The following is a 24,569-nucleotide window of genomic DNA, read 5'->3' as shown; positions in this document are numbered from 1 at the left end:
ATAGAACAGAAGACGCTAATTAGTTTTGCACTTGCTTGTTTCAAATCTCCTCTCAGAGTAAAGGTCCCAGAAATTAGGAGGGGCAGTCCTATCCTGCACTGAGCTCTATGTGGAGCTGTGGCCATCCTGTGGCCAGGAAGAGTGTGCAATCTCTGTCTGTGCTCCTACTAGATGGCAGGCAGCATGTTAGGAAACTGCACACATGTCAGAAGGAGGCAGATTATCTCTGGGCAAACACATCAGCCCCTTCAACTAGCAAACCCTGAGCCTCAGTCAGAACTAAACAGTGCTCTGTAAAAAGACAGCAATGGATAACTAATCAGCTTTTTAAAATTTTTTTCAGGTATTCATTTTATGAAAATCTCTGACTACCTTGGCTATTTAGCAATCTGGCCTAATGTTTCCTTTAGAAAAATTATGCTCATAACAAGCTTTATTCAGTAAGCATGACAGCACTAAACCACAATATATTTTTCTTTTCTTTTTTTTTTTTTTGAGACAGAGTTTCACTCTTGTTGCCCAGGTTGGAGTGCAATGGTGCAATCTCGGGTCATTGCAACCTCCGACTCCTGGGTTCAAGTGATTCTCCTACCTCAGCCTCCCAAGTAGCTGGGATTGCAGGCATGCGCCACCATGCCCAGCTAATTCTGTATTTTTAGTAGAGACAAGGTTTCACCATGTTGGTCAGGCTGGTTTTGAACTCCCGGCCTCAAGTGATCCACCACCTCAGCTTCCCAAAGTGCAGACGTGAGCCACCGACCCTGCCAGCCACAATATATTTTTCTAAGGCTCCATGTCCTTTAAATGTATTCCCTTACAGTCTAGATACAAACAAATCCAAACCACTCTTTTACAGGAGGCATATCTTCTTCAGACCCCATATGATTTGACTCTTTTAAATTCTGTGTTTATTTTTCTGTGTATTATAAGGTATTGAGTTAGTTTAAATATAGTTCTTTTGGAAGGATGAGAGATTACTTTACTGATCTTTGATTCATATTTTCCTAGTCAAACTGGAGAATTTGCAAGGGAACAGTTCACCCGGTACAAAATTACAAAGAATAAATTCTTTCCCTTAAACACATGCTACGCATCTCTTTTCACACGGCAAATGAAAACAAAACAAAACACCTATGCTACATGTACAAAAACACAAAAAAGAGTAAGTGACATTTTGGGGTAGGATACCATGTCTCTTACCATTTAAAAGCTTTTAATAGTCAATATGACTCTCTCCAATGTCAAAATAGGATCTGTTCTCTCCAACCTGCTAGGCTAAGTAGCCCTTCTTTTTCACATGCCCACAACAAAACCCACCATAATAAAAGAGGTCAGCCAGAGAAAAAGGAAACACTTATCATAACTCCTGAACCATTGCGGTGTAATGTTTATGTAGCATTTACATGAGTAAAGATCGTCATAAGCTTGGATTTAAAGTACTGAAAGGGCAGGAAGAGTGCTGCTGCATGCACATGGTAGTCAACGCAACAGTCTACATTTAGTGTGTTGAACAAGCACACTGAATAAAACCTATGACAGTACAATATGTTGTACTCTAATATCAGATCTGTGGATACCGGCAGGACTTGCTTCCTGATTGATCAGATAATGCAAAGGAATTTGCCAGGTAGAAGCAGGCAGAACTATTAAGGTTTTCATCCCCTTTCTGCTGGATGGTAATGCAGAGTTCTTTAGAGAGGAATCAGAGCCATGGCAAGATTTACAACATTTTGTACTGGGAAAGGACAAACACGAAGTGTAAAATGATGTAAAGACTAACTCAACTGGGATCTTTCTGAATGGATCTAGCTTTTAGGAACATTTATTCTATCCAAATTCATAGTTTAATTATAGTTCTCTGGTTAAGTAAAATTTGTGTTCAAAAAAATTGTGCTTGGCCAGGCATGGTAGCTCACACTTGTAATCCCAGTTATTTGGAAGGCTGAGGCAGAAGGATCACTTGAGCCCAGGAGTTTGAGGCCAGTGAGGCCCTGTCTCTACAAAAAGCAAATAAACATTAGTCAGGTGTCGTGGCTCACGCCTGTAGTCCCAGCTATTTGGGAGGCTGGGATGGGAGGACTGCTTTGGCCCAGGAGGTCAAGGTTGCTGCGAGCTATCATCATGCCACTGCACTCTATCCTGAGAGATGGAGTGGGATCCCATCTCTATTAAAAAGAAAAAAGTGCTTAAGTATCTGGTATTAAGATAGTTTTAAAAGGTAGATCCAATGTATGTGAGTTCAAATGTAGTCCTTTAGGAACCATATTTGGGATCTATTATTGTATATAGATAACCCAAACAGTACTCAATTGACTATGCCTAAAATCTAAATGAGCAAAGCAAAATTTTCCCAGAATACAAGCAAAATAGGATTCTTGTTGTGATAGAAAACAACTAATAAGATCACCTGAACTTTTTTTTTTTTGAGATGGAGTTTTACTCTTGTTGCCCAGGCTGGAGTGCAATAGCACGATCTTGGCTCACCACAAACTCTGCCTCCCGAGTTCAAGTGATTCTGCCTCAGCCTCCCAAGTAGCTGGGATTACAGACGGGCACCACCATGCCCAGCTAATTTTGTATTTTTTAGTAGAGATGGGGTTTCTCCATGTTGGTCAGGCTGGTCTCGAACTCTTGACCTCAGGTGATCTGCCCGCCTTGGCCTCCCAAAGTGCTGAGACTACAGGCAGGAGCCACCGAGCCCAGCAATCAACTGAACTTTCTTTGCAGCAAAAAGACTGCTGTGTGTGTGTGTGTGTTTTTTTAAACACCCCTCCCCTTGAGCAGACAATCCAGCCCTACTCTAGCTGCCAAACAGAGGCAAAATGGTTCTTTGTAGAAACAAAAACAAGTAGGAAGAAAAGCTTAAAATTTGTTTTTCAATAAAGGTTAAATAAAAATCTATGCTATAAACAAATACCCGTTTACATCTGCACCCTTCATTTGGCAGATTCATTCATTCACTCATTCATTCAAACAAGTATGTATCAAGTGCCCACTATTCTAAACATTGGTTTGGGTGTTAGGGTTAAAGCAGTGAACAAAACAACAAAAACCTCTGCTCTTACAACGTTCCAATTTGAGAATGCTGACACCCTAAATAGGTTAAATGTCCTATGGCCAAAGTTTTGGGATAAGATAAAACCAAGGTCTGAGCTCTTCTTCTTCCTTCTACTGTAAGTATGAGACTAAACAAGTTTGTTGAGCCCTAGGCTCAGATTTCCCAGAATAAGGAGACTCTTTAGCATTATCACCAATATCATCTCTATGCCTTGACACCCAACTATCTCTCTAGTTGTCTCTGGAAAACCATCCTCTGCCTGCTAGACCTCTTCAGGTGGAATACATTGCTAGTATTTCATACTCAAGATGTCTAAATTCAAATTCCAAACAAGTTCCTCCCCCAATTTTCCTATCTCTAGTAACAGTACCACATGCCTCCTAATTATCCAGGCTCAAGATCTCTGCAACAGCTTTGACTCTTCCTTCTCCCTTAATCCTGACATTCATGTGGGCTGCCAACTCTGGTAGATTATATCACTGTAGCATTGTTCAATTTGGTTTCATTTGCCCTACTATAACCCATCTAGGCTCCTTCTACGTCTTAAGGGAATTCACTGCCTGCTTATTGATTTCCATGTTTGCTGCCAGGCTAATACCACATTTTGTGCCAAAATGTTTCAAAAGCAGAGTTTTAATCATATCACTCCTTTGTTTAAAAATCTTTAGTCCCTATTCCTACTTAAAATAAGCACCAACTCGCCAGCCCAACATTCCAGGAACTTTACCAAATGGTTTCAACCTACTTTCCTAGCCTTGTCTCCTAGGACTCCTTTATTCACATTATATATTTTAGAAAACTGAACTAGATACAACTTTGTTGTTGATCATATATTCTTTTTTTTTTTTTTTTTTTTTTTTGAGAGTCTTGCTCTGTTGTCCAGGCTGGAGTGCAGTGGTGCGATCTCGGCTCACTGCAAACTCCACCTCCCAGATTGACACCATTCTCCTGCCTCAGCCTCCCGAGTAGCTGGGACTACAGGCGCCCACCCCCATGCCTGGCTAATTTTTTGTATTTTTTTTTTAGTAGAGACGGAGTTTCACCGTGTTAGCCAGGATGGTCTCGATCTCCTGACCTCGTGATCTGCCCACCTCGGCCTCCCAAAGCGCTGGGATTACAGGCGTGAGCCACTGCGCCTGGCTGATCATATATTCTTCTGCTTGGAATGCCTCTTCCATCTCATTTAATTGTGCTAAGAGCATGTCAAATGCAGATTCTCTCATCAAATTATTTGTCTTGCTCAGACTAGATGACATTTCTTCTTCTTCCAAACCCAGATGACAATAATTTGCAACTTGGGATGCATATCTGTTCTGCCTTGTGTTATAGTTATCTGTCCATTTGGCTTATCTACTTGTCAGCTCTTTGAGGACAAGGACTCCCTACTTACCTTGGTATCCACAGGATATACTTTTTTTTTTTTTTTTTTTTCAAACAAAGTCTCTGTCCCACTGGCTGGAGTGCAGTGGCACAGTCTCAGCTCACTGCAACCTCCGCCTCCCAGGTTCAAGCGATTCTCCTGCCTCAGCCTCCCAAGTAGCTGAGATTACAGGCACCCGCCACCACACCCGGCTAATTTTTGTATTTTTAGTAGCCAGGCTGGTCTCGAACTCCTGACCTCAAGTTATCCACCCCCTTCAGCCTTCCAAAGTGCTGGGATTATAGGTGTGAGCTACGGTGCCACACGTGCCCGGCCCATAGGATACAGTTTCACATAGCAGGTCCTCAGCTCAGATTTACTGAGTCAAAGTAGCTGATATAAGGTTAGCTGTTCCTGAAGTCAATGCCTGTCAATCTTGCTCAAGGAGAAACTGTATTTTTCTTTTGCTAATTTCAAAACTTGAAAGGAATTATTCTAGAAAATTATCTTGTCTTAAATTCTTAGAGTAATAAAAGAGACAGATCTGAAGGCTGGGCGCAGTGGCTCACGCCTATAATCCCAGCACTTTGGGAGGCTGAGGTGGGTGGATCACAAGGTCAGGAGATTGAGACCATCCTGGTTAACACAGTGAAACCCTGTCTCTACTAAAAATACAAAACATTAGCCGGGTGTGGTGGCAGGCGCCTGTAATCCTAGCTGCTCCGGAGGTTGAGGCAGGAGAATGGCGTGAACCCAGGAGGCGGAGGTTGCAGTGAGCCGAGATCACACACTGCACTCCAGCCTGGGCTACAGAACGAGACTCTGTCTTTAAAAAAAAAAAAAAAAAGAAAGAAAGATTTGGCTGCAAACATTCTTAGAAACAAACAAACAAAAAAGAGCATAAGAAAACAACCCTAAAGATGGAAGAAATGTAATATTAACACAGACCTAGATGCTGTAAAGGTTGAAGCGACACTAGAAATCCATTATCCACAGTGCAGAAAGAATTTTACCCAACAAGGATTCGGAATCCTGGTGGGAAGGAGGTATAACATTTACATGAACGTGGAGGAATTCCAATCTCTTAGCGGCCATAGGATACTAAAAACTCTAAAATTAAAAAAATAGGGCCAGGCATGGTGGCTTCCAGCATTTTGGGAGGCAGAGGCGGGCAGATTGCTTGAACTCAGGAATTTGAGAACAGCCTGGGAAACACAGTGAAACTGTCTGTACAGAAAACACGAAAAAAAAAAAAAAAAAAAAAGCTGGGCATGGTGGCGTATGCCTGTAATCCCAGCTACTCACTAGGCTAAGGTGGAAGGATCACTTTAGCCCAGGAAGGTGAGGCTGCAGTGAGCTGTGATTGCGCTACTGTACTCCAGCCTGGGCAACAGAGTGAAATCCTTTCTCAAAAAAAAGAAAAGAAAAGAAAAAGAGAAAAAAATATATATCAAAGAGTGATATTCAAGATTCAACTTTTCAAAAATAAGCATATTAGTTAAATAAAGATGAGATTTTCCTAAATAATTATATACCGTGGCCAGAGACTTTTCATTTAAAAGTACACTGAAATTCACTAGTCAGTTTTTACCCTGACAACCGAAGTTTTCAATCACCTCTTTTCCTTATACTTTAAAAATCCATGCAAAACCAAAGCATTGGTTGTAAACTCACTGAAGCAGGAAAGTAAAGGAAACACATATTTTAAGATATTCTGGGCCAGGCGCGGTGGCTCACGCTTGTAATCCCAGCACTTTGGGAGGCCAAGGTGGGCGGATCACGAGGTCAGGAGATAGACACTACTGGCTAATATGGTGAAACCCCGTCTCTACTAAAAACACAAAAAATTAGCCAGGCATGGTGGCAGGCGCCTGTAATCCCAGCTACTCGGGAGACTGAGGCTGGAGAATGGTGTGAACCCAGGAGGCAGAGCTTGCAGTGAGCCGAGATTGAGCCACTGCACTCCAGCCTGGGAGATAGATAGCCAGACTCCGTCTCAAAAAAAAAAAAAAGATATTCTAGGACGGGCGCAGTGGCTCATGCCTGTAATCCCAGCATTTTGGGAGGCCGAGGCGGGCGGACTGCCTGAGCTCAGAAGTTCGCGACCAGCCTGGGCAACGTGATGAAACCCCATCTCTACTAAAATACAAAACATTAGCCAGGTGTGGTGGCGTGTGCTTATAGTCCCAGCTACTTGGGAGGCTGAGGCGAAGAATTGCTTGAACCTGGGAGGTGGAAGTTGCAGTGAGCTGAGATCGCGCCACTGCACGCCACCCTGGGCGGCAGAGCCAGACTCCGTCTCAAAAAAAAAAAAAAATTCTATCACATTCTGAGAGAATGGAGGTGAAAAAGAATTTTAAAAAATAAAAAATATTCTAAAAAACAGGTACAAGGGGCCGGGTATGGTGGTTCATGCTTGTAATCGCAGCACTTTGTGAGACTGAGGCAGGTGGATCATCTGAGGTCAGGAGTTCCAGACTAGCCTGGCCAACATGGTGAAACCCCATCTCCACTAAAAATACAAAAATTAGCCAGGTGTGATGGCGGGCACCTGTAATCCCAGCTACTCGGGAAGCTGGAGCAGAAGAATCACTTGAACTCAGGAGGCGGAGGTTGCAGTGAGCCAAGATCATACTCCAGCTTAGGTGATAAGAGCGAAACTGTCTCAAAAAAAAGACACAAGGATATATATTGACTGTGATATCACACTACTTTTCTATTTTTTCTTTACATACATTTTCTACTTAAATGCATTTTTTTTTTAAGATGGAGTTTCTCTCTTGTTGCCCAGGCTGGAGTGCAATGGTGCTCAGGCTACAGTGTAATGGCACCATCTCGGCTCACTGCAACCTCCGCCTCCCAGGTTCAAGTGACTCTCCTGCCTCAGCCTCCTGAGTAGCTGGGATTTGAGGCATGTGCCACCACGCCCAGCTAATTTTTATATTTTTAGTAGAGACTGGGTTTCACCATGTTGGCCAGGCCAGTCTCGAACTCCTGACCTCAGGTGATCCACCTGCTTTGGCCTCCCAAAGTGCTGGGATTACAGGCGTGAGCCACTGCGCCTGGCTGCATTTTTCATTATAGAGTAATAAAACTTCATTTAAAATATTTTAGAATATATTACTACACTTCCAACACTATTTCTGTTAATAATTTTGATCTCCTCCCATTGATTCTGCTTATTTCCCCACCCCTCCAGCTCACTTTACTATAACCCAGTTTATTCAATAAAGGATGTGAAGCAGGATGTATAACCACGCCTTTATAAGTGGATAGGCAGATCATTTCTATATCTTTGCTACGAATGACAATGCAACAGTTTTATGCACATAACCTACACTTTGGGTTGTTTTACTGATTGATTTCAAGAGGGTATTTCATCAAAGAAGAAAACAACTTGATTAAATTGCTTTCTAGCCAGGCGCAGTGGCTCACGCCTGTAATCCCAGTACTTTGGGAGGCCGAGGCAGGTGGATCAACTGAAGTCAGGAGTTCGAGACCAGCCTGGCCAACATGGCGAAACACCATCTCTAATAAAAATACAAAAATTAGCCGGGTATGGTGGTGTGCGCCTGTAATCCCAGCTACTCAGGAGGCTGAGGCAGGAGAATCGCTTGAATCCGGGAGACAGAGGGTGAAGTGAGCTGAGATCGCACCACTGCACTCCAGCCTGGGTGACAGAGTAAGACGCTGTCTCAAAAAAAAAAAAAAAAAGAAGAAGAAAGAAAGAAAGAAAAATAAAAAGAAAAAAAGAAGAAATTGCTTTCTAGAGAATTTGCATCAATTTGTAAAATCAACAGCAATATGTCAGTTTAACTGTGCCCTCACCTGCACTAGCTATTAGCTTTTAAAAAGGGAGGGATGGGAGAGAACTGCAGAAGTCAACATTGTCTTTTGTTGTCAAACCAGAAGTCAGTCAAATTATAAGTCTTCAACAACAACTTTAATTAAAGGATGTGACTATGGACCCAATTATGCCCAGAGTTTGCTAAACCCTTTCTTTTTTGTCTACCTATCTTCTCCTTTATATTTACTCTCTAGTACATGGCTTTCCTTCTTTCACATACCTTTTTCTTACCCACCAAACCACATATTTTGCCAAGAGTATATACTTACTGGTGAGAAAATATATTTTTGGGTGTACTCCACTGGACATATGTGTGTGTGTGTTTGTATATACTATTCTTAACATATATACTTGCACATGTGCATCTATGAAACAAATGTTTTTGTATTTTCTTGTAAAAATGTTGTTAATACAAAAAAGTGAGGTCATAAGGAGAGGAAATAAGCTAATTTGATGTGTGACAATTATTTTAAAAATATGTAATCTGTTTATTATGTTTTGCTTATTTACCTACTGTGGTCTCTGTTTTTCTCTTAGTAACAAATTTAATATAAAGATAAAATCCTATGTCATATTTACTTCCCAAATACATAAGCCCTTTTTTAAAATGTCAAATTTGTTGATTTTTTGGTGTGTTTGCCTTATCTGTCTTTAGGCTGAGAGATGTCCCTCATTTAGACCACTAGTTTTCCAAACAATGAACACCGAAGGACAGATGACATGACCTAATCTGAGTCTTCACTGCAGGTCCATCTCAAATGCTGACCAGCTCTATAATTTTCCCAGGTAGACATTTCGTGCTCAAGTCAGTTGGAAGTCCAAATTACCTACCACTCTTTTTTTTTTTTTTGAGACACAGTCTCACTCTGTCGCCTAGGCTGCAGTGCAGTGGTGCGATCTCGGCTCACTGCAAGCTCCGTCTCCTGGGTTCACACCATTCTCCTCTCTCAGCTTCCCACGTAGCTGGGACTACAGGTTTTCCTGCCTCAGCCTCCTGAGTAGCTGGGACTACAGGCGCCCACCACCATGCCCAGCTAATTTTTTTTTGTATTTTTTAGTAGAGATGGGGTTTCACCGTGTTAGCCAGAATGGTCTCGATCTCCTGACTTTGTGATCCGCCCGCCTCGGCCTCCCAAAGTGCTGGGATTACAGGCGTGAGCCACCGCGCTGGGCCTTATCTACCCCTCTTAACCAGCAAGGAAAAACTAGAACTGGCAAGAGCTCTAGACTAGACTACAGATGAGACCCAAAGTGGGCTACCTGGTACATCCTGTCTGTCCAACAGGTCTTTTTTTTTTTTTTTTTTAAACTGTTCCTTGGTGAGCAGGGCTACTCCACAGGCACTGTGTGCCCAGAGTAGCCTCCAACAGGTCTTTTGGTCCTATGGTAGATGCCTCAGATCCTAACATATAGCTAGTTCCCCCTACAGCCAACAGACTCTAACAGGCCAACACTCTTTTTTTTTTTTTTTGAGACAGGGTCCACCCAGGCTGGAGTGCAAAGGCGCAAGCAATCTTGGCTCACTGCTGCCTCAACTTCCCAGGCTCAGGTGATTCTTCCACCTCAGCCTCCAAAGTAGCTGGGACTACAGGCATGTGCCACCATGCCCAACTAATCTTTTGTATTTTATGTAGAGACAGGGTTTCGCCATGTTGCCCAGGCTGGTCTTGAACTCCTGGCTCAAGTGATCTACCTGCCTTGGCCTCCCAAAGTGCTGGGATTACAGGCATGAGCCACCGCACTTGGCCAGGCCGACTCTTTAGACTGGATACTTCATATAAGGCACCTGGCCACATTTCAGTGCAACTATACATGCCCTGAGGGTTGCTTGAGAGTCATACCACACCTGTAAGAAATAGTAAGCATTTGATCTTTATTTTCAGCATATACACTAAAGCAGAGAAGCTGAAGAATTTGGGTTTTCATATTCGCCATGAAGAAGTGGAGTCTCTGAAAGAAGGAAGGATTAACACATACCTGATTTCGAAGAGGCTGCTGTTGTGATGGCCGATCCCTGTGTGTGTGGCTTTCTCGAGTTATTGCAGATGCACCAGAATCTACGTGAACTGACCCTACTGGAGTAGGCTGGAAAAATGAAACAAAAAGTCAAATGGGGGAAAGAGGTCCAACTTGATGCATATGCAAAGGACAGAATCATTCTAATTCTAATAGCGTAGTAGTAATTATTTTCAGCTACCAAGAGCACTTTCAAGTTGTCTTGTCTTCTCAGTTTGCTCATCTGCAAAAGGGAGGCAGCCTGGTCCTCAATAGTTCATTGGAGAGTAGCTTACCTTCGAAAATAAAAAACCAGGGTCGGGTGCGGTGGCTCACGCCTGTAATCCTAGCACTTTGGGAGGCCAAGGTGAGTGGATCACCTGAGAGGTCAGAAGTTCGAGACCAGCCTGACCAACATGGAGAAACCCCATCTCTACTAAAAATACAAAATTAGTCAGGTGTGGCAGCACATGCCTGTAATCCCAGCTACTCGGGAGGCTGAGGCAGGAGAATCACTTGAACCCGGGAGGTGGAGGTTGTGGTGAGCCGAGTTCACGCCACTGCACTCCAGCTTGGGCAACAAGAGTGAAACTCCGAAAAAAAAAAAATCCTCCAGTGGTATCTGTTTGGCCCTGTGAACCCCTGACCAGAACAACAAATTCAAAAGCTTCCTATGATGCTGGGTTCCACTCCTACAAAGGTCCAGTACATTAACAGCGTATGTGGCATCAACTTCTGAATCATGGGGCCGGGCATGGTGGCTCATGCCTGTAATCCCAGCACTTTTGGAGGCCGAGGCGGGCAGATCACCTCAGGTCAGGAGTTTGAGATCAGCCTGGCCAACATGGCAAAACCCCGTCTCTGCTAAAAATATAAAAATTACCCAGGTGTGGTGGTACATGCCTACAATCCCAGCTACTTGAGAGGCTGAGGCAGGAGAATTGCTTAAACCCAGGAGGCAGAGGTTGCATTGAGCCGAGACTGGCGCCATTGCACTCCAGCCTGGGCGACAGCGAGACTCTCTGAAAAACAAAACAAAACAAAACAAAAAAACAACCTCTGAATCATTCAAATGAAACTTCTTCTAAAAACCGGGCTTAAATTCTGTTATCTTAGGACATACAAGTTATTGTCTTCCTATATCACTAGGAAAAAATACATAACTCCTACCTACTTCTGAACTAGTAAGAGCAACCTATGGCAACACCCAGACAAGGCTGGTAAATATACAGTCTACAATCAAAGGAATATTTTTACTAAAGATTCAAGCAGGAAGACTGACAAGTAAAGGCATGAGGCAGTGCTGGTTGGAGAAAGGAGGTAATGAGGTTAAAAAAAAAAAAAAAGGATACTTACAATAGGTCTCCCAACCCAATCATAGGCATAGTCAAAGGTGTAGCCTTTCTTTTCAAAGAGGTCTGTGAAGAGGGTCCGTAAATACTCATAATCAGGTTTTTCAAAGAAGTCCAATCGCCTGACATATCGAAGGTAGGTTGCCATCTCCTCTGTCAGGAAAGACATGAAAGGCCCTGCTCATTAGCTGAATGCTTTCCATAGTGGTTGTGGGGAAGTACTGGGCCACAAAGGGGTTATTTATACAGACAATTTAACACTGATGTTTTCTTTACGGACAAAATAAAAGCGATAAAACCTACTTTGGTCTGTATCACAAAAAGAAATGTTAATTACCTAAACAGCACCCTTATCTAGAGATACCCCGTCATGGACTCTACCTACTTTCAAAGCTCAGTCACACTGACTGGAATGTCTTTTTAGCATCCCACCTGGAAAGTTTTCACAGAGAGCTTCAATGGGAGTATTCCTTTTGGTGTCACCAATTTTTTGATATCTCTCTTTTAACGTGTCAGCCTGTAGAGAGTAAAGAGAAAGTTACTTGAAAAGATGTCCTAAGCAAAGGAGATTCAATATGTTTTTGGACACAATGGTTGTTTCACTCAAATTCACAGTATTTGTTGGTCTTAATTTTTTTCTAACACAAATAAGAAATGTAGTAGAAATTATATATTTAGATATATACAAACATCTGCTGTGTTCTGGAAAATTTTACTTGTGAAAATATTTAGTTGTCTCAGATAAACACCATCAGATACAATGGATGAGTGGCTAGGATAAGAAAATAACAATATTATGTGGCAATATTTTCAAAATTGCAGAAGCTTAGTAATCTCCCATGGCCACCATAATTCAATGTGATTCAGCATTCTCTCTTAGATCAGCTCTAAAAGTATTGCTAATCCAGGTGGGGGAAACAGATAAGTAATTCTACTACATATATATAGAGACTTTGAACAACAACAAAAAAAAAACAGTAACTGAAAAATGTCTTTCAACAACATGCTTCCAGAGGGAAAAAAGTTGTCTATGGTACAGCCATGGCTAACAGTTGGTGTATGTCAGTATCTCAAAAGCAGCCCAAGGCTGGTATGCTCAGAGCTATAGCCAGAGGCCTTCTGAACCCTGGACCAACAGTGGGCTCCTAGGGAATTCTTGTCAGGCTTTACCTAGCTTGCTGCACTCAGACTTAAGCAATAGTGTTCTGAAGTGAGTAGGAGAAATGTTAGGTCTACAACTACCACTAAAATGATTTATGGACGAGAGAGTTTCAAGCAATTAATAATACACTAATGCATTGTTTGGCTGTATGATGACCAAGTTTGACATGAAACTCTATTTGAAAGCTATAAACATCAATGAGAAGATGCATATAACAGGAGAGGAATTTAAGAGTGAAGAAATAAAATCTAAAAGGCAATGGGTAGAAGTCTTACGTTTTAGGACAGTATTCTAGAAAGCCTACAGCAAAATGAACCATCCTGCCTTTCTGGAAGACGGGATGTAGGAGTACCCCAAACTACTGATTAAGTTTCTTTCCATGTTAATATGTTGAAATAAATTACAACCAAAAAATATGTCTTGGGCCAGGCGCGATGGCTCACGCCTGTAATCCTAGCACTTTGAGAGGCCAAGGCAGGCGGATCACGAGGTTAGGAGCTTGAGACCAGCTTGGCCAATATGGTGAAACCCCATCTCTAATAAAAATACAAAAATTAGCCAGGCGTGGTGGCATGTGCCTATAGTCCCAGCTACTCAGGAGGCTGAGACAGGAGAATTGCTTGAACCCAGGAGGCAGAGGTTGCAGTGAGCTGAGATCACACCACTGCACTCCAGCCTGGGCAACAAAGCCAGAGTCCGTCTCAAGAAAAACCCAAAAAATTAGCTGGACGTGGTGGCATGCACCTGTAATCCCAATTACTCAGGAGGCTGAGGTGGGAGAGCTGCTGGAACTTGGGAGGTGGAGGTTGCAGTGAGCCAAGATTGCACCACTGTACTCCAGCCTGGGAAACAGAGCAAAACTCTGTCTAAAAAAAAAAGTCTCACAAAATACTAATGGGACTTACAAGGGGTTAGAAGCTTACCATTTCCTAGTCAAACAGCCAAATGCACAGAGTAATGATAATGCTCATAATTATCATAGTAAACTGACATGTAACCACTGTACTGACACGTACCTAAGGAAGGCTATTTAAACTTTACACATTTTGCAATGAATAGCTATTGTCTGAATAGGCATTTATTCAATAATACACTTGAACAGCAATGTTAAACCTGGATTTTCATTTCAGTTCAGGTGAGTTCTTAGCCTACACAGGAAAAACAAATATTTTCTAAGTTTTCCTAAGGAGCACACCCTGCTGGCCTTTCTGGTAAAATGTATAGCAGCTGTTGTCAACAATTTGTTCCAGAAATTCCCTTACATACTGGGAACACTCCTCCTGCTACATAATGGCAGTGGAGGAGGAATAGCAACACAGAGAGAAAAGCAGCACTGTCAAGGCTGGGAGGAAATGAGAGAAAAGATCATGGAAAATCCAAAAACAAGGAAAAATTAAGAAAGGGAAGACAAACAGTGAACAAAACAGTTTCTAAAGCCCAGGAGAGCATTTATAATGTAGACTAATGTAACTAGTCCTTGTTTCTTATCTCCATAATCAATAATCCTTTTTGTGTGTTGTTTTAAAAAATATTTATTTATCTATCTTTAAATAGAGATGGGGTCTCACTATGTTGCTGATCTCAAACTCCTGGACTCAAGCAATCCTCCCACCCCAGCCTCCCAAAGTGCTGGGATTATAGGCATGAGCCACCACATCCAGCCAGCTCTCTATGCATTTCTTAAAAACATGAAGCCAGAGGCCTCTTCATTAACAACTGAGCATAGAAACAAAGCCCTCCACTGAACACTTTCAAGGATACCTTGAGTCCTTGCCAGGGGAGGCTGCCTCGAAGGAAATACATGAACATATGGCCTAGGGCTTCCAAATCATCTCTCCGGCTTTGCTCTAAAAGGGAAGACAGATCACACATTATGTTTGCAGTTATTACAGCAGAAAAAGGTTCAAAACCAAGTAATCCCTTCAGAAACCCTTCGGCTCTGGAAAGGCTCTGCTTACTCATTACTTGTATATTTAAACCAAGGATAGTATTTTAGATCAAAACCTCAAACCAATGTGTACTTCCTTTGCCTAGATCTGTTGATGGTAAGTAAATATCAAGAGAAAAGAGCAAATCCTGAATTAAAACCAAGCCCAAATCACTAAACAGTGAATTACCACCCCTCACTCAATGCTGTCACCTTTCTGAAAGTGACAAAATTTTAATGAAATGTTATTTCCAGTATATGGGCTACAATTACCCTTTAGTTACCACCACGGAGTGAGTAGCAGATTAAGCAACCCAAACTGTTAAAACAGTCCATTCTGGCTAGGCCTGCAAAGATACAAGCTGCAAAATGCCTAGCAAACATGCCAAGTGCTTTTTATTCATCATAAAAATTAACACTTAAAATTCAGTTTCATATCAATGAACATCAGTACATACTCTCTTGGCTCCCATTCAATTTGTACCATGTCCTATAACCTCAAAAACATTTTAAAATTTATTACTAAGGTCCCCTCAAAATTAGATGGGTAAGGCTGCACACATCTGTAGTCCCAGCTACTTAAGAGGCTGAAGTGAGAGGATCGCTACGGCCCAGGAGTTCAAGATAAGCCTGGGCAACATAATGAGATGTCATCCCAAAACAAAATAAAACAAAAAACCAAAGTCCCGCCATTCTGGAAGCGTATCTAAAACAAGTTGCTGGGTTTTTCTCTCCTTTTAATTGGGAAGGTGAAGATGACAAAGAACTGCAAAACAGTTAACACAAAACTGCAGCTTCATCTCGGAAAACATCCTACACATTCTTTGTTAGACAGAATCTAAGTAGTACACGCCTTCGTTTCTTTTTTCTTCTTTCTTAAAGACAGAGTCCCTGCTCTGTTGCCTAGGCTGGAGTGCAGTGTTGTGATCATGGCTCACTGCAGCCTCAAATTCCTGAGCCCAAGGGACCCTTCTACCTTAGCTGAGTAGCTAGGAATCTAAGTGTGTGGAAGGACACTTGGCTAATTTATTTATTTTTATTTTTTGTGAAGATGGGGTCTTGCTATGGCTGGTCTCAAACTACTGGCCTCAAGCAAACCTAATATATCAGCCTCCCACACTGTGGGATTACTCATGTGAGCCACTGCACCCAGCCCATGCATTCATTTTGAATGTGCCAATTATGGTTTGGTCTCAGACATTTTTTTTTTTTTGAGACGAGGTCTCACTCTGTTGCCTAGGCTAGAGTGCAGTAGCATGATCTTGGACACTGCAGCCTCGCCCTCGTGGGCTCAAGTGATCCTCCCACCTCAGCTTCCTGACTAGCTGGGACTACAGGCATGCACCACCACTATCACCCTGGCTACTTTTTGTATTTTTTATACAGACTGGGTTTTGCCATGTTGCCCAGGCTGGTCTTAAAGTCCTGGGCCAATCTAGCAATCAACCAGCCTTGGCCTCCCAAAGTGCTGGGACTACAGTTGTGAGCCACTACACCTGGCCCATCTCAGACATTTTATGTGTTTATTTTTCAGAATCAAGTTTAGGGCTTTATCAGAATAAACGACAGAAGCAAGACTAAGAGGCTACCTTCAACTTGATTGTGCTTTCTTTGTACAGAAAGTAAAACCCAAGAGAGCCAGAGAAAGCCACTCAGCTAACTGAAAATACAGAAGTGCAACATGTTTAACTACTGCCTTAAATTATAGGAAATTTGCATGAAAAAGAATAGTAGTCTACAGGGTAGATGAAGAAAGAAACGGCAACTTTTAAAATAGCGATTTGATGGAGGTTGTAAAAAGATGGTTACTAATGGAAAGGAGGGGTACCCTGACAGAGATAAATAACATAAAACCGAGTTGGTATACATCAATTGAAACAATCTTAAAAACAATGAAATAAAACAGCACGACCATCAGAATCCTTTGTCTATATGACTTGTCTGGTGTGTAATAAAATATTCACAATTGAAAACAAAAAAGCAGTTATACAAAAACAGTTTGTTGACAGAATCTAAAGATGCACAAATGAAAAAGAGAAAAGAACAAGGAGAATGAGTGGAGGCCTCCCACAAAGCAGGGCAGATAGAAAAACGACTCTGCAGTTTCTCATACTGTATCACACCCACTCATCGCCTCTCCATTTTTATATCCACTTCCTGTAACAAGAGGCCCCTTGGTTATTAAAAATCCACTGGACAAATGTTTGAATTTTAGATAGATGAGCACTAGAGGGCAAAACTCTCCACATTTTCAATACTGATCAGGCCTACAGAAAAAAGATTTCACAGCAAAATAAATTATGAGATTAAAAAATTTTTTAAACTCACTGGAATAAGTAATAAAGTAACTTTTCAAATCCTGAGAACTATGAAAAAGAACTGTAGAATATGGGACAACAGGAAAAATAAGGGTTCCTAAATCAGGAAGGGTATTTAAATAAGGGTACCTAAATAAGGTACCTAAAATAAGGGTACCTAAATCACCAGCCATGCTTTATTTTCATACGACTTTGAACACTCCACACTTGTCCAATTCATTATTTCTACATGCCCTCATTTCTTCATGCAGAATATTTTCATTTTCAAAGAAGAAAGGTTTCCAATACCAGTGAGACCAGCAGGACACAAAATTCTTTAGTTCTGATTGGTTGAAAGGTGTGCTTTCATCCAATCAGAAAGATGTGCTTGGTTTACATGCATAACATTCCTGATTTTAGGTTAAATATATTTGTTGAAGGCAGGGGGCAAGGCAACCCAGTGTTCTCACCCTAATTTCAACCATTAAATAATATAAATTGGGCTGTCTCAGTCACGGCTTAATCAGTGGAAACGTGACTGCTATGGTAATGGATTTCTGTCTTTCCCCGGACCCCCCAACACACACAAACCTCACATTGAAATTTGATCCCAATGTTCAAAGTTGGGCCAAATGGAAGGTGTCTGGGTCATGGGGGTAGATCCCTCATTAATTGATTAATGACCTCCTTTAGGGATGAGTTCCCAAGAAAGCAGGTTGGTGAGAAGAGCCTAGCACCCCCTTCCCCATGTGATCTGCACATGCTGGCTGCTCCGCTTCCCCTTACACCATGAGTGGAAGCAGCATGAAGTCCCTGAGGCCCTCACCAGATGCAGATGCCAGTGCCATGCTTCTTGTACAGCCTGCAGAACTCTAAGTCAAATTTAAATGTCTTTTCTTTATAAAATGACCCAGCCTGAGGTATTCCTTTATAGCAACACAAAATGGACTAAGTGTGGCTACTCTGATGTGGCAACTAATGTAAAGTTTAGGAGGATTCTTCTCTTGTTCTCCTCCATAAAACTAAGAAGTGATTTTCCCAAAGCCATTTGAAAACACACATCCCAGTCTCTTCTTCTTCATTGCAACACAAAAAATGCAACACATTTAAAAACCAATAGCATTAGAGTTCCTACAAAGGCCTCTATCGTTTGAGGCATGGGAAAGGGTTTAAAAAGCAATGACAACTTTCTGTATGTATTCTCTATAATGTGCAGAATACAAAATATGATGACAGGTTAGATTTGACCTGAAAACTCTGGTACTCAGTAAGCCAAGTCTGGGGGTAAACTCAAAAGTTCCGGCAGGAATGGCAGTACACCAAGAGATGAAACAGTCTGATGCACAGTAGATGCTTAAAACAGATTTTGTTGAATAAATAACAATCAGGATAATTACAATATGGAGTGATCTTACTATTATAAGGCATTATGCTAAACATTTTACATACATTATCTCACAGAACCATATATTACAGGCATAAATATCATATCCATTTCATACATGAGATAACCAAGGCTAAGTGAAGAAGGTTATTGGATCAAAATTACATAGCTATTAAGTAAGGGCGCCAGGATTTGCATACTTTTTCTTTTTTTTTTTTTTTTTTTTTTTTTTGAGACGGAGTCTCGCTGTGTCGCCCAGGCTGGAGTGTAGTGGCCAGATCTCAGCTCACTGCAAGCTCCACCTCCCGGGTTCCCGCCATTCTCCCGCCTCAGCCTCCGTGCATACTTTTTCTTAACCATTACTCTTTATCTTATACAAACACAACATGAACACCCATCCCTTGTCTGTTCTTGTCTTTCCTCTTAAGAACAATAAAATTAGTACACGAATGGCTGAGCCCAGGAAGCGGGCATTAAAACAACTTCTAGAGTTTGTCAGTTAAACCACACAATCATAAGTTTATTATTTAAGATACAGTTTTTGTTTCCTTGTAAAATGGAAAATTACTTGTCATTATGAAGGAAGAAGGGGATGCTAAGCACTATGCAAGAGACCTAAGTCAGACATGGTGCTTTCACATATATTATCCATTCAACCCTTCAAATATCCCTGTGAAGCTTTACCCTCATTTTACAGAGGAGTTTCAGTGAGATTAAGTAACTTGTCCACAGTAACACTGATAATAAGTGCCAGACGACTTCTAGTCTAATTTTAAAGTATTACATTTATTTAAGTGAGGATTTCCATGTGGTTACTGAAAAAATCCTGATATCAAAATTTCAAATCAAATTGTATCATACTACTTTGTAATGCCATTTTTTACTCTTCACTATCACTTGAATTCCTCAGGTGAATAACCTGTGTAGTTTACTCAATGAGGCTACTTAGTAGATATTACATTAGTCTTTAAAATACTTATTAAAGTGCAGGCCAGGCACGGTGGCTCACATCTATAATCCCAGCGCGCTGAGAGGCTGAGGCAACAGGATCTCTTGAAACCAGGAGTTTGAGACCGGCCTGGGGAACACAGTGAGATTCTGTCTCTATAAAAAAATTTAAAAGTTAGCTGGACATGATGGCATGCGCCGATAGCCCTAGCTACTGAGGAGGCTCAGAAAGATCTCTCCAGCTCAGGTGATTGGGGTTATAGTGAGCTATGATCACACTGCTGCACTCCAGCCTGAGTGACAGTGAGATTCTGTCTCTAAAAATAAAATAAATATGCTGGGCACAGTGGCTCACACCTGTAATCCCAGCACTTTGGGAGGTCAAGGCAGGTGGATCACTTGAGGTCAGGAGTTCAAGACCATCCTGGCTAACATGGTGAAATCCCGTCTCTACTAAAAATACAAAAATTAGCTAGGTGTGGTGGTGCATGCCTGTAATCCCAGCTACTCGGGAGGCTAAGGGAGGAGAATTGTTTGAACCCGGGAGGCAGAGGTTGCAGTGGGCTGAGACTGCACGACTGCACTCCAGCCTGGGTGACAGAGTGAGACTCCATCTCAAAAAAATAAATAAATAAATGAAATAAATACATCTTAGTGTGCAGTAGTTCATTAATATTTAAGAATATTTTATAATTATTTCTGTCTAGGAGTATGGAATCTGAGAATATTCTGCCTGTGTACTCTCTAGAATGTTGATTTTCAAACGTGCTTTTTTTCAATCACCTAGGAGTCTTTTCTCCAAATAGAGGCTTCCATGGAAGCCCAATATATGAAACATAAAAAAGGGAGGCTTTTTTGAAGCAGAAAAGCCCAGGGCTCTGCCTGCTTGGACTCCCCACTGTTCCTTAGGCTTCTCTGACAAATACTCTCCCCCTTGGAATAGTTCCTCACAGGTAAGGTCTTCTGCCTTGATTACAGCATTTAACAACATTTGTGCAAGTTGTTTATCCTGAGTAAAATGCAAGACTAATGGGAAACCAAGCATATTTTCACTGAATAAGACAGAAGCTCTTCCTTAAAGACTTCTGTGCAGAACTATGTGCAGTGAACAGAAGTCTACTCCATTTTTAGTGAGGCGCTCTTCCCCACTGCTGACCCAGCCTGATGTCCTTTTCAGGACTGTCATAAATGGGGTCATACATAAGTAAATACCAAATTCATTACTAAATTCACTAAAATGCTATCCTCTTTTTACAATAATTCAAGTACTCACACTGCTCAGAAACTAAACATTTGGAAGCACAGTGTAAAGAATTAAGAACATATGCATAGTCTATAGGAGTCTTTGAAAAGTCATTAACTTACCATCTCAACTTCTCATGTATAAAAATCACTTAACCTTGTGAAGCAATAAAAACCACAAGTTGTAATGCACAATGACGATATAAGTGTTACAGGAATAATAAACTGTTCTAATGACTCGCCCCTTTCATGGAACAGAAAAAAACACACCTTTGCCAAGATGCGTGTTGATAGACATATATCTTGCAGTTCCAGTTAAACTTTTGTGTTCCCTATAAGGTATGTGTTTTTTGGTTTCAGGGTCAATGTATTCCTTGGCCAGTCCAAAGTCTATAATGTGTATAACATGTTCTTTCTTATTGCCTTGTCGACCAATCAGGAAGTTCTCTGGCTTGACATCTCGGTAAATGAGGTTCTTTGAGTGTACATATTCCATTCGAGAAAGCTAAAAGAGAAACAAATGATGGAAATACTCTAAAGAAGTATATTAGGAAAATACATCAAAACATTTTCTTTAACGAGACCAAGGTTTTAATTACTGAAATAATGTAAAATTCATCTCCTTTCATCACCCAGAGTCACTTCACTGACTTGTAAACAAAAAAATATTTTGTTATAAATATGTACATAACAAACATCAAGACTAGGAAAAGACAGTGAGATAGTACAGGTCTGCTAAAATGATAGCTAAATTTTACCTCATAATGTCACAATTTGCAAATGATGAATGAAATTAGTTGTTTATATGCTACTTCAGAAAATTAAGCATTTGAGAGAAAAGAAGTATTCCCAGGTACGATATCAAACTGTTGGTGACCTTTGAGACAAATGCCACTGCCACATTCACCTTCTGCCCACATCTTCCTATCCTTAGTTGGACAAGACTACCCAACCCAACTTTCGATGTTGTGAGGCTCAGAGAAGTTAATACTGGACTGACATCACATAGCTAATTAACAGCAGAGACAGGGAAACAGTTCATTATTATTATTGTTGTTATTATAATAATTATTATTTTTTGAGATGGAGTCTTGCTTTCTCACCCAGGGTGGAGTGCAGCCTCAGCCTCCTGGGTTCCAGCAATTCTCATGCCTCAGCTTCCCGGGTAGCTGGGATTACAGGCACGTGCCACCATGCCTGGCTAATTTTTGTATTTTTAGTAGAGACAAGGTTTCACCATGTTGGCCATGCTGGTCTCAAACTCCTGACCTTGGGTGATCCGCCCTCCTCGGCCTCCCAAAGTGCTAGGATTACAGGCATGAGCCACCGTGCCTGACCAAAACAGTTCATTCTTGTTGTTGTTTTAAATTTATTTTAAGATTATTTTTGTAGAGATGAGGTCTATGTTGCCTAGGATGGTCTCAAACTCTTGGCCTCAAGTGATCCTCCCACCTGAGCCTCCCAAAGTGCTGGGATTACAGATATGAGCCACCATGCTGGCCAGGGCTACAGTTTTTATGTTAAATTAAATATAATAAAAATAATAGTCATAAGAGTATTTCAAATTTTATTAAGTATTTCTATCTACTAAGCTTTTCTAGTAACTGGTTTTTTTTTTCTTTTGGAGACAGAGTCTCGCTCTGTCTCCCAGGCTGGAGTGCAGTGGCGCGATCTCGGCTCACTGCAAGCTCCACCTCCCAGGTTCACAACATTCTTCTGCCTCAGCCCGACGAGTTGCTGGGCCCACAGGCGCCCGCCACCATGCCTGACTAATTTTTTATATTTTAGTAGAGATGGGGTTTCATCGTGTTAGCCAGGATGGTCTCAATCTCCTGACCTCGTGATTTGTCCGCCTCGGCCTCCCAAAGTGCTGGGATTACAGGCATGAGCCACCGTGCCCAGCCCTTTTCTACTAACTTTTAGTAGAGAAAGAGAAGCTCAGATATTTGAATTTGGGGCTCAAAAGTCAAAGTCAATTATCTAACATTTCCAAAATTTTTTTTTTTTTTTTTTTGAGACGGAGTCTCGCTCTGCCGCCCAGGCTGGAGTGCAGTGGCCGGATCTCAGCTCACTGCAAGCTCCGCCTCCCGGGTTCACGCCATTCTCCTGCCTCAGCCTCCCGAGTAGCTGGGACTACAGGCGCCCGCCACGTCGCCCGGCTAGTTTTTTGTATTTTTAGTAGAGACGGGGTTTCACCATGTTAGCCAGGATGGTCTCGATCTCCTGACCTCGTGATCCGCCCGTCTCGGCCTCCCAAAGTGCTGGGATTACAGGCTTGAGCCACCGCGCCCAGCCAAGTACTAATTCTTGATGTGTTGCTATGGTTAGTAAATCACCAAAAGGCCCACAAGGATGTGGCTGAGGAACCAGCCTATTCTCTTCTAGAATAGCAATTCCAACTTACCAACTGAATGGCTATCATTAACACCGTCTTCAAAGTAAATGTTCGGTCACAGAGGTCAAACAAGTCCTCCAAGCTAGGGCCAAGGAGCTCCAGCACCATGGCATTATATTTCCCACATGGTCCAAAGTAATACACCTGTGGGAGACCTTCACCTGAAAGCAGAGGGGAAATGGGGGTATATAGTGGGAGACACAAAAGCCAAAATATGAGATAACGGTATTAGCACTGAATAAAATATTTTTAAAAGTATAATTTGTGAGATTTCTATTTTCTTTCATAGTCCCTACTGGAAACTTAAACTGAGCACAACAGCTTCAATGGGAACTAATAATGATGGGAAAGGCTAAGTCATTGCATAATATGTTCAAATGAGTAGTTATTTAATACCACAGTGCCAAAAACATTTCCACTGCTATAAGACAGAGAATGGTCCCTGATCCATTAGATCTTCCCAAAAGGATGCCTGAAAGTGCAGTATCGTAAAAGGCTCAAAGGATGGCTCACTGAGCTCAAAGGCCAGCTAACAGAACTTGTTACGTTAGCTGGTTCATGAGCACTCCCTATGCTTACTGACATAGCCACATGGGTTATTTGGAACTGTTGCCCTATGGAGAACTCAGATTGAAAAGGCAAGGTCACAGAGAATGCGGCCTGGCCCCAGGCCAGCACAACTGGCCCTCTTTTCACAGGGAGTCTCTATAGTTTTTTGTTTTCTATCAGTTGGAGAAAAGTCAACAGACACTTAGTGTTTGGTTGCTGATAAGTACTGATGAAAGGAAAAGGGGGAAAAAACACAAGGCTGGGTTTTCCCCACATCTGAAATTCATAGCTATTAAGAAGCCAAAATCCAGACTTTTTCACCTAAGTGGCAAATTGTGAATAAATTTCCCTTATAAAGTGCATCGTAAATATGAGGCATTCACTAAATATATAACTGGTACCATGAGAATAGTAGATACTAAATAAGATTACAGAGGCCAGGTGCGGTGGCTTGAGAGGCCGAGGTGCTTAGGAGTTTTGAGACCAGCCTGGCCAACATGGTGAAACCCTGTCTCTATTGAAAATTCAAAAATTAGCTGGGTGTGGTGGTACACACCTATAATCCCAGCTACTCAGGAGGCTGAGGCAGGAGAATCGTTTGAACTCGGGAGGCGGAGGTTGCAGTGAGCTGAGATGGCGCCACTGCACTCCAGCCTGGGTGACAGAGCGAGACTCCATCTCAAAAAAAAAAAAAAAAAGATTACAGAACACTTAAAAAATTATCTGGTTTCATAGAGCAGAAACATTCCCATCTCACACATTTATGTATATAGTGGTCTACAGTTGAATATGTTGTAGATTATTGTTTGCTTCTTCCTCTAAGTGTTTTAACTTGAGACAAGGTCTCACTGTCACCCAGGCTGGAGTGCAGTGGTGAGATCTTGGCTCGCTGCAATCTCTGCCTCCCAGACTAACGCAATCTTCCCAGCTCAGACTCCCAAGTAGCAGCTGGGACTGTAGGCTTGCTCTACCACACCAGACTAAGTTTTTGATTTTTTGTAGAGATGGGGTCTCACTATGTTACCCAGGTTGGTCCTGAACAACTCCCAAGCT

The 24,569-nt window shown here is 41.8% G+C and overlaps 1 protein-coding gene across 6 annotated transcripts in view; it reads right to left on the bottom strand.

The window, feature by feature from the left end:
* The window catches only part of CSNK1G1 (casein kinase 1 gamma 1), a 205,671-nt gene that overhangs the window by 30,575 nt on the left and 150,527 nt on the right, over window positions 1–24,569 (bottom strand). For all 6 annotated transcript variants that reach the window (XM_030929878.1, XM_030929880.1, XM_010355478.2 and 3 more), the window contains exons 5-10: window positions 22,977–23,128; window positions 20,843–21,077; window positions 14,536–14,621; window positions 12,045–12,129; window positions 11,617–11,765; window positions 10,243–10,350 (exon numbers count right to left, since the gene is read on the bottom strand). In XM_030929878.1, the coding sequence (XP_030785738.1) occupies window positions 10,243–10,350; window positions 11,617–11,765; window positions 12,045–12,129; window positions 14,536–14,621; window positions 20,843–21,077; window positions 22,977–23,128 (815 nt within the window). The remainder of the gene's footprint in view (window positions 1–10,242; window positions 10,351–11,616; window positions 11,766–12,044; window positions 12,130–14,535; window positions 14,622–20,842; window positions 21,078–22,976; window positions 23,129–24,569) is intronic.

This window comes from Rhinopithecus roxellana, chromosome 5 (assembly GCF_007565055.1).
Source record: "Rhinopithecus roxellana isolate Shanxi Qingling chromosome 5, ASM756505v1, whole genome shotgun sequence".
NCBI lineage: Eukaryota > Metazoa > Chordata > Mammalia > Primates > Cercopithecidae > Rhinopithecus > Rhinopithecus roxellana.
The sequence above is the reverse complement of the archived record's forward strand: the minus strand, read 5'-3'. Positions and strand labels throughout refer to the sequence as shown.